This window comes from Dioscorea cayenensis, chromosome 17, assembly GCF_009730915.1.
Source record: "Dioscorea cayenensis subsp. rotundata cultivar TDr96_F1 chromosome 17, TDr96_F1_v2_PseudoChromosome.rev07_lg8_w22 25.fasta, whole genome shotgun sequence".
Taxonomy (NCBI): domain Eukaryota; kingdom Viridiplantae; phylum Streptophyta; class Magnoliopsida; order Dioscoreales; family Dioscoreaceae; genus Dioscorea; species Dioscorea cayenensis.
Window position 1 is genome coordinate 9,813,002 of NC_052487.1, and position 12,454 is coordinate 9,825,455.

Genomic DNA, 12,454 nt, shown 5'->3' on the forward strand with positions numbered 1-12,454 from the left:
AGAGAGATGTGGAAAGGGGTTGAGTTATTTTTCACAATTGTTTTATTTTTTATTCTTAATCATGATGATCAGGAGAGAGTGTGTTGGTGATGTGGATGTCACGTTAACCGCCACGTTATTCGGGTAATAGTTTCGGGAAGACTGATAAGAAGAAATAGCATTACTCTTTTGGTTTAACATCCACAAATGTGTTACCCCTAATCATCACTAGTAAATGCCGAAATTATTTACCACATATTTACTTTTATTTTATTTATTAGCCGTCCAACAGATTTTTATATGCATTATTTGATTTAAAACACAGATCAAGAAAATGGATTTTCGCAGAAAATAAAAAAATTTTAGAAAACAAAATTATAAAGACAAATCCAACCCAAACAATATAATATTAACAACTGATCACAAGGCATCATCAGTGTTTTTATTTTAGGAAAAGCGTGCCGGGCGAAGGGGACAAATGTAGAAAAAGATTAATAAATAAAAATGAAAAAAAAGACGAACAATTCCAAAATGCACAAAAATCTACGAATAAATCCAAACTAAAATTATAAAAGACTCCTCCACACGAAACTTCACCTGCGCACTGTTCACTTGCGTCTTCTTCGCCCACACGAATCCCCAACCCCTTTTTTCCTGATCCCTCGGAAACTTCAGCAAATCTCTATCCACATCCATCAGTCATGGCTTCTTGTTGATCTGGATCTGGAGATGTAGCTGGGGATTGGAGGGGTAGGATATTCATGGGGAACAAGTTTGGAAGGAGGAGGCAGGTGGTGGATGAGAGATACACGCGACCGCAAGGGCTTTATCAGCACAAGGATGTTGATCATAAGAAGCTCAGGAAGCTGATTCTTGATTCCAAGCTAGCTCCTTGTTATCCTGGTGATGAGGATTCCACACTTGATCTTGAAGAATGCCCTATTTGTTTCTTGGTTTGATTCCTCTTGCATCCTTGTTGTTTTCTTTGATTTGAATTTGAAATTTATCTTTTTAATTTATTGATTGCAGTTCATAGTTTTGTTTTGGTTTTTTTTTCCCTGAGTTTTTTTTTTTTGAATTTTTGTAGTATTATCCGAGTCTGAATCGATCGAGATGCTGCATGAAGGGCATATGTACAGGTGATTTTATGATCTTCCTATTTTTTATGTTCTTCTTTTGTTTGATTTGATTTCGATGAATGTTATTGTTTTCTTTCTTCAGAATGCTTTCTTCAGATGAAGCCGCCGCAATCATCTCGACCTACACAGTATCCTTGCATTGTGCAATTTAATGAGTTGTTTTCAATTATGCACATTGTGATGTTGGAAAAGAGTGAATGAATTTGGAAATGGATGATTCTTAACTTTGTCAGATGCCCTTTCTGTAAAACTTCTAACTACGCGGTTGAATATCGTGGTATGAAAACAAAGGAGGAGAAGGGCATGGAGCAACTTGTAAGTTTGATTGAATGTTAGTTCTTCTCCTGCTTGGGAAATTCATTTTTGTCTTGCCTGATTACTTGGACATGTTCATGAGAGGATTGCTGACTCATTCTGGGTTTTTTTAATATGAAGGAAGAGCAGAAAGTTATAGAGGCACAAATAAGGATGCGGCAGCAAGAGCTTCAAGAGGAAGAAGAAAGAATGCGGAGACGGCAAGAGATGAGTGCATCTAGCATTATCCAGAGTCCTGTCGAATTTGAATGTCGGGATATATCATGTAGCTCGCTTTCAGGTTATCCTGGATTTTTGCTGCGTGCTTGGTTTTGTCTGTTTGATGTACTTGTTTGATTTCATATCTTCTTAATATGTGTGCATAATAATGTTTTTGTTTCTTCTGCAGCACCATCTTTGAGGTACCCAACTCAGGCTACTGAGTTTGTTTCTTCTCAAGGTTCTTGGACCATACCAACAAGTAGAAGGCCTTCGCACTCTAGGCATAATAGGTTTGTGATGATGCACCTGCTTTTATCATAAATCCTGTAATCTTAGTTTATGCTCCATCTTACCCTGTTTGTAATGCCTTAGTAAGCTGGTTAATGTGATCACTGTAATATATTTTTATTTTTTTATTTTTTTGACTTGTTTTGGTCTTTCATTACATGCTTTGCATGTAATAATGATGGGGATTATCAGAATAATTTTGAATGATGCGATCGCTGTAGGTTTGATACAGCAAAAGATGCCCATAGCATGCATTAATAGGTTTGAATGATGGGGATTATCAGAATGATACTCCAACCGCCACAGATTATATAGATAATTTGTGATTTGACAATTTTGAAAATTAGTTTTGAATAATTTAGGGGAACATGACACCTTGTAGATGTGCCTCTTATTTCAAATTCAACTTGGGAAGCAACTCTCCTCTGATCTAGCAAAAGCTGACCAAATGCTTTCTATCAAAATCGAATAGGGAGCATGGCCCTTTCTAAATATGGTGCAAACCATGCCATGAATTATTGTGATAAGAAATGATACCAGTATAAAGGATCTTAATAGCATATTTAAGGTAGGGATAAATGGATGAGGCTTTCTTTGTGTGACCCTAAATGGTTTTCAAAGGGATCTGTGTAATGAACTATTCCATATTAGGACCAAGGCTTTGTTACCACTACAAAATACAAATACAAACTATGTTATCATAAATTGTATGGCTAGAGCTACTTTTTCATGGTTTCTAGTTTCGAGGTATATTGTAAATAACAACAAATAGCGTCAAGAGAAATATTAAGTCCAAATCAGTAAAATATAGTCAACTATGTTAAAAAGTTACCTTTGGAAATGGGGACGCTAAATTGTTGAGGTGGAGGTGTAGCTGTAGGTCATATTGACCTACATTGAGAAGTTTGCTGCCACTGTCTTTCATCAAAATTACTTAAATTTACCGTTAACTCTTAATTCTTAGCGTAATTTTAATTTTTCTAGAACTCTTATATGATATTTTTGGCCTTTAGAAGTAAAAACTGATATAAATTCTAAACCATTGGGCACATTCTTCATTCTCAAGAGTATTACATCTGGTTCAACATTCACAGGTTGTCATTATTCACAAAATTCAATTATTAACTCAAGAATTTGTGAAATGCCAGAACACAGAAAGTATTTCATAATTTTTTGTCTCTCCCAGCCATTGATCCTTTTATTTTATTTTATGTCTTGACTTTTGAGGCTACTACGGTTTGGAAGCACTTGGCTGGTTTTTTAATTTTTGTGTGAAAAGATAACCCCACTAATGTATTGATAAATAACACCCTTGTTCTCAATTTTTTTTTAATTAATTAATCTATTATTATTGTTAGCATTTGCTAATTGTTATTTGTTTTTGTAAGAATATCATTTCCTACTTTTTCTGTGCACTATTAGTATAAACTTTGGCCATTTTCACAAAAGCCACAGCTGTGGTATTGTTTTAAAATTCATATTTTTTATTATTAATTCAAGGATTTATTAAACACCAAAAGACTGAAAATGCTTCATAATTTTTCTCTCTCCAACTCATTTATTTTTTGCTTTTGTTTATGATCTTGACTTCTGAGCTTGTCATGAGGTTTTGGATAGGCAGCCACTTTTTGTGTGGAAGAGAAAGCCACATATATTTATAGTTTGTCCTTGTTTTCATTTTTTTCTTTGGTATATAGTTTTTTGGCAACGATATCATTCTCATGCTTTCTCACTGCAGTAATATTATAAACTTTGCTTGTTTTGTCAAATAAATAAATAAATGAAAAAAAGAGGACAACTAGTGTGTGGGTGATAATCTTGGAATGGTATTAATTTAGAACATGTACAAAGCCTAGGGTCAGAAATGGGTGAGAACTAGGGGAGATTGGAAATCCCAGCCTGTGGAGAAGATTTTCTGGAATCAGCTTATTTCAGCTAAACAAATTAAGCTGGTGCTATAGCTAATTGAGATAAGGCAATCTATTTGGACTTGAATAAATTTTTTGAGTCTACTATTGGTGATTCCGTTTAAATGTATTGTCACCTATTTGTAAGGCTGATATATTGTAATCATATGCTTTCATATTGCCATAGGCAGTTGAGCTGAGTAAGCTTGATGCATTGCATGAGTTGCTTTACCTGCTAATCTTATTTGATGGAAAATGTATATACCTGGATAGCTACTATAACATTATGTTTTTTACTAGCATAGTAGTTCTCATTTGGTGATTTTGTACCATTTCTGTGTGGATATTGCCTCTCCTGGTTCATATAGTCATCAACCTCCTTTTCATTGGTTATTTTTGTCATGTCATCAGTTGGTAATAACAGCTTTGTGGAGCAAATTTTAGACACGAGTACTAGAGTCTGATATTTTATTGACTTGTGATTAGGCTTTCATGCACTCATGCACGGCCATAAAAAACCTAAAATTTTTTGTTGTTTTTTTTTAATTTCATCTTTTCTCTAAACGCTTTCTTCATCGACTTTTCATTTATTCCAACCAATCAATCATGTCTTCTTGGAATTATCATATACCATGAAGAAAGTTTCCGTTTCACATAGGGGGGAGTGCTGTAACAAAGAGCGTCATGAAAAGATTAAACTAACCATTTAAGGTGTATACTACACCAATGGTGCATGGCATGCACATCAAACAACATATTCAGAAACCATTTCTTCTATGCTTTGGTGCCATTTCTTCTAAACGATTTCTTATAATATCACCTGCTTTGTGAATGCATTGATTGTTTCTCTCCAATTTTGGGCATTTGCCATTATTTGGTGCTCCCATGGGTTTTGTTGAGTCTCTTTGCAAAGGTAGATGTTTTGGTGAAACCTTATCTTTACCGTTTTATGTTTTGTGCACACACTGTAGAAATTTACATCTTTTGGAACATGGTTTGATGCAGGGACAGTGAGTTTGATCTGGATCCTCTTGACATCATGGTCATGGAAGCAATCTGGCTTTCTATTCAGGTAAGACAACATCAACTCTTTACACACTTCATGTTAGGAGCTTGGAACCTTTTTAAATTTATTTTTTATTTTTTATTTTCTGGTGGGGGATGTTATCTTTTTGAATCAATGCATATGAGACTGAATCTATGATGTTATAGATCATATCACTTGCACTATTAGGTGCTGTTTGTTTGGCAGATAAACAGAAAGAAACCGGGCTATTCGAAGATTTTCTGTAATAGAAAACTAAATAGAATAAATTGGAATAAGGATAAGTCCTGAAAGACTTTTATGAACATTTGTGGAACGCACCAACAAATTAAATTCGGAGAGCAAAATCAACATGGAGACTAAGAGGGTCATTGCACGGTCCATTTTTCCTAGTTTTAATTTAATTATACTGCCTTTAATTTCTATTAACCAAGTCAAAACTTCATAAATAATATGGATGACTTGGGATATAGACTTTTTTTTCCTTCAATACAAATTCAAATTTCAAACTCTTATTGAAGTTTCTGCAAATTATTCCCGCCAAAACCGTACACTGCATTTTTGACCTTTTGTGTGTATATGACATGAGATGAAATGAGATTTAGCAACATAACCAGTGTTACTGGGACATCAAGTATCGTAGAGTATCCGACATTTTAATTTAATAAAAACTGGATATGAAAAACGGATATGTGGGCATGACCTTATATATAGATATGTGCATACAAATATATATACACTTGTGTATATTTGTATATGTATGCATATAGATATGTGAAGTAAATTGTTCATAGAAGCGTTAGAAGTGTGGTGAATGTTGCACGAAAATAAGTTATTTTTTAGAGAATAGAACTTGGAATTGTAGATTTAAATTATATTTAAATTCAAATTAAAATAAAATAGAATACTTAACATGAAAGGCAATGAAGATAAGATGTTAATCAATATATAAAGATAAAAATATTATGAAGTTTAAAAATATAAGAAAAGATATGAGCCAAAGTTTGCCATGTATGCTTAGTCAGTTATTCTGGATCAGTCTGCATATAGCTACAGTTTGCCAAATGATTATATTGTCCTTTTTAGAAAATCTTTAAATTTATTCTACCTTTCACACATTTGCATGATTTTGCAAAATATACCCCACATTAGTGAACATCTGGGAGTTGTATACTATCAGTTGCCTCTATGTCTAGATTTTCTTCTTGAAAAGAATGCCCCAAATACTAAAACCTGATTCTGTTCGGAGATTCTGTTCATATGTGGTATAGAAATGTAAGAATGTTACCGACAGCCACATTTTAGTGTTAATCAGTTAATGTAGGATTGGAATCTACAGTTTAGATTCTAATTGAAGTTTTTAATTTTTGTCTAGTTAGAAACCCACTGTGCTTTTCCATTTAGGGTGTCACGGGAAGTGGTTTAACATTGTACCCTATAAGGAGGGTGCTGCAATGGTGTGGGTGGGGTTAGGATTTCTCCATGACTAAGCTACAGATCAATGTAATCTTAGACCTTCGTGAAAGATACCCTCTTGTGCCTCTAGATCTTGTATTGGAAAGAGATGATGGAACTGGCTGAATAGAACAAAAGTGATGACAGGGCACTGGCAGCAGCATGTGATAGAAAAGTGAATAGATAAAAAATTTCTCATGCGGAGACAACTTGTGTTGTTTGCTGCTTTCCAAAAATTGCAAGCTTTCAGCTGTCTAAAAATCTCAGATAGTTACCGCCTATGAGACCAAGTTCTATGTGATTCATTACAAAGAAAAATATTTCCATTTCAGATTGCTGGGATTGATCATCAGCAACTATAACATGGACTCTCAATGCTTCTACCTATTTGTAGGATGATGTTCTAGCCATTTTGAGCAAGTTCTTCTTGTCTTAATTTTACAAAATACTGATAATTAATAATAATAATAATAATAATAATAATAATGATAATACAGAGTCCTTGTTAATGATAAATATGTTATAATGTTTGCCCTATTCTTTTAGTCCGACTTATACTAGAAATTTATGACATCCCAGAACAAAATTTTCTGCACTGTTGATGGGCAAATGATGGTGACATAGCGGTTTTTCTTTTTATATTGACATACATATGTATCTTTTGCAACAAGGTCCAACTCATCCCTTGTCAATTTCATTCTTTCAATTATATGGAAAGTAAAATCATTTGTTTTCTATGTTTCCTAAGACGGTCTAACAAGCATAATTAAATGTTCTCAAATGACCTGCTTTCTCTTTGCAAGATTCATGTAGTTTGATGTGACAGAAGTGATATAATAAATCAGCTGGACTCATCCAGTTAACAATTTGTTATGTTCTATGATGCATATCATTGACTGTCACCCCAAGTTATTCCTGATTTGATGTCTCTGCCCTTAACAGGAGCAAGGTGCTCAGAGAAATACAAGTTGTGGTACCAGTACCCTATCTGAACAATCATTCTCACAAAATTGTTACAACTCTCACGGTTTGTCTCCTTTAGAAGCACCTCCTTCCAGTGGCCTTGCTTACACGGTTGGAGCCATGGCTGAGAGTCAGCATATGAGGGGGGATATCTCTTTTGCCACTGGTAGCAGTGCTCTAGTGCCTAACATGAGTTTAACAGTTGATCAGGAGCAGGCAATGGAAAATTACAATGGAGAGAACTGGATTGAGGTATCCCCAAGCAGTGGAAGGGCGGCAATGCCAAGACAGGAGAATGAGTGGGCCATGGACCATGGATCAGTAGTTGCAGAGGCTGGTACAAGCTATGCTGTTTCTGATGTCACAGTAGATACAATGCCAGGTGCATTGTCACTCCCGGAAGGTGTTAATATGGCAGCAACTCATCTTCTGCCAGAGAGCTTTGAGGAGCAAATGATGCTTGCAATGGCTGTATCGTTAGCTGAAGCTCGAGCAAGAACATGCCCTCAAGGACTTACCTGGATGTAGTTAAGTTTCTGAATGATTTTAGAAAGGATTTTGCTCCATCTCTTTCTTCTGTTTTTTGCCCTTTTTTTTATTTTTTTTTAATTCCTTTTTTTGGTCTATCATTCTAGGGCCCGTTTTTGTTCTTCAGGTTCTTTTTTTTGTCCTGTTTTCTTCTTATACAGATGTTGTATTTGTTCTTTTCCTTCCCGTTGTCCGACTCCTAAATATACACCGAGGGGAGGAGAGGGTGTTAAGTACCTTACATTGATATTAAAAATATAGACAGGAAAATTGGCACAAGATTTGTAGCATGAGAAGTTGTACAATAATCTGTTGTCTTAAGTTCTTTGTACAGTTTATAAATTCAGGAAATGTTCTTTTGACATGTTCTGGTGTGGTAAATTTCAATGGTTTTTAAGGTGCTTATATAATGTAGAAGAATTTGCTGATTCGTTTATGTTTATGTGAACATTCTAAGCTGGGCTTGGTGCCTGCGTTAAGAGAGAATTAAATGTCTGCTTTTATATCTTGTTTGGTAATGTCAAGCAGGATGAAATACATGTTTTTTGGTTTCTCTTAGCACACTATTATACGAATTTAACCATTTTTATTTTGTCTATGTATATATACATATATATTGTTCATAATAATTGATTTTTTTTTTAGCTTGTGAAGTGTTTCTTTCTTTAATTGCTTTCCAATTAGTTCAGGTTTCGTATGTTCATTGTTCAGATGTCCCACATATTCGTCAAATTTTCCTATGTTTGTTTACATTTGTTTAGTTTTCTTATGCTATTATTAATCTTATTTGTTCAGTAAATCTATATTATTTTTTAAATGTTGGACATATCTATTTAATTTTCCTATATTTATTCAGATAGATGGGTCTATTGGCTGAAAGATAATGTATGAGGACGATGACATTATTGATTTTTTTCATGATATGAGGCACAATATCATCATTCTTCACCCTAGTCAAGCTTTTGTCCATCAACAAGCTGTAATTTTCACTTGTTCCCTTATGCTTGTAATGCCATTTCAATATGAGATTGCTAATAAAATTAAGAATCTCACGGTTTAAGTGACAAGAATATTGAATGACAAATGATGCATATCTTAAGAATGAAGCTTGTTTTGTAACCCCATCTTCTCTACCTCATTTATTGATAAAATAAATAAAAATAAATAAATAAACGGTTATAATATCTCATTCAACCCAAGGCCTTAATAATGATAAATATCCTTCATAATATATATAATCTAAATTATAGAATACTTCCAAACATGGACAATTTCTATATCTAATAAATTCTAATATCCATTATAATGCAATGAAACTAACTCAAATTTGAACCGGTACAGCCTATTTAACTAGAAAAATCGAAAATTAATCATGAAGTTGGCCCGACCATACCCTTGATTCGAATTTGAAATGAGCTGGCTAAAAAATGGGTGATCCAATAGATTTAACTAGAAACAATTAATCCAACTGGGTTAAAAGATTGGATTTTTCAATTGAAATGAAACCGAGAAAGAGGATACAATCAAGGGAGTGAAGAAAAACACAAGAGAGAGAGGGGTTGCATTTGGTGCTTTACCATGAGAATGTTTTGATGGAATTTGATTGATGAGAAAGTAATTCATGAGAAAATAACATTCACTTGTTTGGGAGAAGTATTGAGGCTTTAAGATCATCTTCAACCAACAACCCCAAAATTTTATTCTAAATTTTAAATTTGATTCTGCTACAATAAATTATATTCCAACCATAAATCCCAAATTTTACCCCCGAAAGTATAATCTCATAATATTCCTTACACATTCTATTATTATTATTATTATTATTATTATTATTATTATTATTATTATTATTATTATTTCATTCAAAAAATATTTGAAATTAATTATTTTTAACAATTATTTTATTAAATATTTTATTACAATATAATATTTTACTAATAAAAATAATTTAAATTCTTTTAATGACCAAAATATTTTAATTTATGAATTAATTTATTTAGAAAGTTAATTATGAATTTCTTAATTAGCTTGATAGATAATGAAATTATTTTTACATATAACACAAAATATTTAATACTTAAATGTAAAATTTTAATAAAAAAAATTGCTTAATTAGATATTTTACATTAAAAATTATAGATAAACATACAACAAATGAATAATATTACAACATAATATAGGAAAGAAACATGTGTTTTTCATTGTTTTTAATATATTTTTAACTATTTTAGTTTAATAAATTTATCATAAATTAATTTAATTAAAAATTTTATTATTAATTAATTAATTACAAACAAAATTTATAATTATATAAACTGACTATTTATAGTTATATTCATGAATGGTTAATTTTATAATTTTATTTAGGGAAAATTTCAAAAATAAACCCTGTGGTTTCCCAGTTTTGCAAAAAAAAAGAGAGAGGTTTTGTTTTTAACATATCGATTTCCCAGCTAGTAAAAGGAAAAAAACCGTTAACAAGCCTTTAATGGTGTTAACTCATAAGGGTAAAATGGTCAATTTATTTAAAAATCATCTAATTTGACATAAAAAATATTTTTTTAATCTATTAATCTCTCTCAAAATTCTAATAAACAAAAAAAAAACTTGAATTCCAAAAAAAGCATGTTGGAAAACATGTTTTTTTCATGACATGTGACATTTTTATAATAAATTGACCATTTTGCCCCTGTGAGTTAACACCCTTAAAGGGTTGTTAACGGGGTTTCCCCTTTTTGTTAGCTGGGGAAATCACATAGGTTAGAAATGAAAAAAACAAACTTCTGTCCCTTGTTTGCAAAACTGGGAAACCACAAGGTTTATTTTTAAAATTTTCCCTTTTATTTACAATGATAAAAAAAAAATTAAATATGTGGGACCCCAAAGTTGAGATTAACTTTTGGTGACCCCAAATTTAGGGTCATCCACCCCCAAACTTCAAATTTGGGATAAAAATTAGAAGTGGGTTGGAGCTCCAAATGACCTCAAACTTTAAATTTAGGGTCATGGTTGGAGATGCAATGAGAGAGAAGGTTTTTCGCCCAGAGAGGAGCACGAGGGGTGGTTATAGAAATTTGTACTTCATTAGTTATTTATAATTTAATATATTAGCAAAACTAACCTCCAAACACTGGGAGTGAGTACTATTTTTTATTATTTTTTATAAATATTTTATATTGTTTGAAAATTAATAATAATATATAAAACTAAAATTAAATATTAAATTTAATTATATTTCAGATATTTAGAAAAAATAGAGGTAGTATGTAAAATTAAAATTTTAAATATCACAATTAACGAACTGCATATTTTAATTAGTAAAAATATAGATTATATCATGTTTTTGTCATTATTGATTATTATAATATATTTTTTATATTTTATTACTGATCTGATTCAAATTAAGTTAATCTCGGTTGAACCCTTGGCCCCTAACCCTTGGCCCCTAACCCTTGGGCTTTGCCGGATCAATGTCAGGGCTAGGTCTGACAACATTGAATATAAATTGGAAACGAACCTCCATACATTGGCTAACTAGAACAATAGAGCAGACTCCTAGTACTAGCAAAAAAGAACCTTAATCATGTACTCCTGAAATATGGTGACGAAGGGTAAGTTGCCAGCTTGGTAAGTGCTATACTTATATTGATATATATATATATATGTAGTCATATAAATCAAATAATTAATAACATGAAATCAATCATGCCAATTTAATTATCATATAAAGAAATACAATTAAGTAATTAATATATAACAAAAAATCCAATATGCCAATTAAATTCTCATATAAACAAATATAATCAAATAGTTAATAACATGAAATTGATCATGCCAATTAAATTCTTAGGTAATGAAATACAATTAAGTGATTAATAACACAACATCGATCATACCAATTTAATTCTCAAACGATTTACCCTGTTCTCTACTACATATGTAATTCACATTTATTTATTTGGGCCCTTGCTTAACTTGGCTAAGTATGTCCGATGGTCCAATGGCCATATTTCACCTACGGATGCACAATCGTCGACTATATGGACATGCATCACAATGTCATGCATTACTATCGTCACCTATATGGATACAATCCTTGACACTCTATTTCCGTCTATATGGACAGATGTTAGCACCCTATCATCGTCTATATGGACAAGTGCTAATATAATCACAATATAAAACATCAATCTCTAGACCAAAGGGCATACCCAAAATAGCTGTAATAAACGGCTTTTTTTTTGGCACATTACTGCAGCATCCGGTACTATATAAGACGTTACTGTAGTGTCAGTTACTGTAGCAGCCCGAAATTAGAATATTAACTTTTTGTCTCCTCCAACTCCATCTCACATTCATGAGTTGCAAACCCTAGCCCTAAGATCTTTCTCTACCTTTGATTGTGGATGGTAATGGATAAGTGAATCTTGGATTTTCATTAATTTTTTATACAATTGTTGATCTTAACCCTAGATCTGGTCTCTATATATATCTCTTTTGGTTTCTTCCTAGATCCGGGAAGGAAGAGATTTCAGATGAGTTGGCTAACCTAATCCTTGTTGGTTTCTTTTAACTCGTCCATGATGTATTGGTTTTGTTTTGAAATGATTTTGCATGATGATGTTGGAACTCTT

At 32.4% G+C, this 12,454-nt stretch overlaps 1 protein-coding gene across 1 annotated transcript; it reads left to right on the forward strand.

Annotated features, from left to right (window-relative positions):
- Window positions 1-558: 558 nt before the first annotated feature.
- LOC120280592 (E3 ubiquitin-protein ligase GW2-like) lies at window positions 559-8,184 on the forward strand. The gene is made up of 8 exons (XM_039287463.1): window positions 559-932; window positions 1,067-1,118; window positions 1,201-1,246; window positions 1,352-1,433; window positions 1,554-1,713; window positions 1,822-1,924; window positions 4,835-4,901; window positions 7,272-8,184. Exons 1-8 carry the CDS (start codon window positions 741-743, stop codon window positions 7,818-7,820), a joined length of 1,251 nt encoding a protein of 416 aa, XP_039143397.1. The 5' UTR covers window positions 559-740; the 3' UTR covers window positions 7,821-8,184.
- The last annotated feature ends 4,270 nt before the right edge of the window (window positions 8,185-12,454 follow it).

Excerpts from the sequence above, each read along its gene's own strand:
- LOC120280592 (XM_039287463.1), top strand. The coding sequence starts at position 741 with ATGGGGAACAAGTTTGGAAGGAGGAGGCAGGTGGTGGATGAGAGATAC. Across the intron at positions 1,714-1,821 it reads ATCATGTAGCTCGCTTTCAG|CACCATCTTTGAGGTACCCA; the intron begins GTTATCCTGGAT and ends TTTCTTCTGCAG. Across the intron at positions 1,925-4,834 it reads TCGCACTCTAGGCATAATAG|GGACAGTGAGTTTGATCTGG; the intron begins GTTTGTGATGAT and ends GGTTTGATGCAG.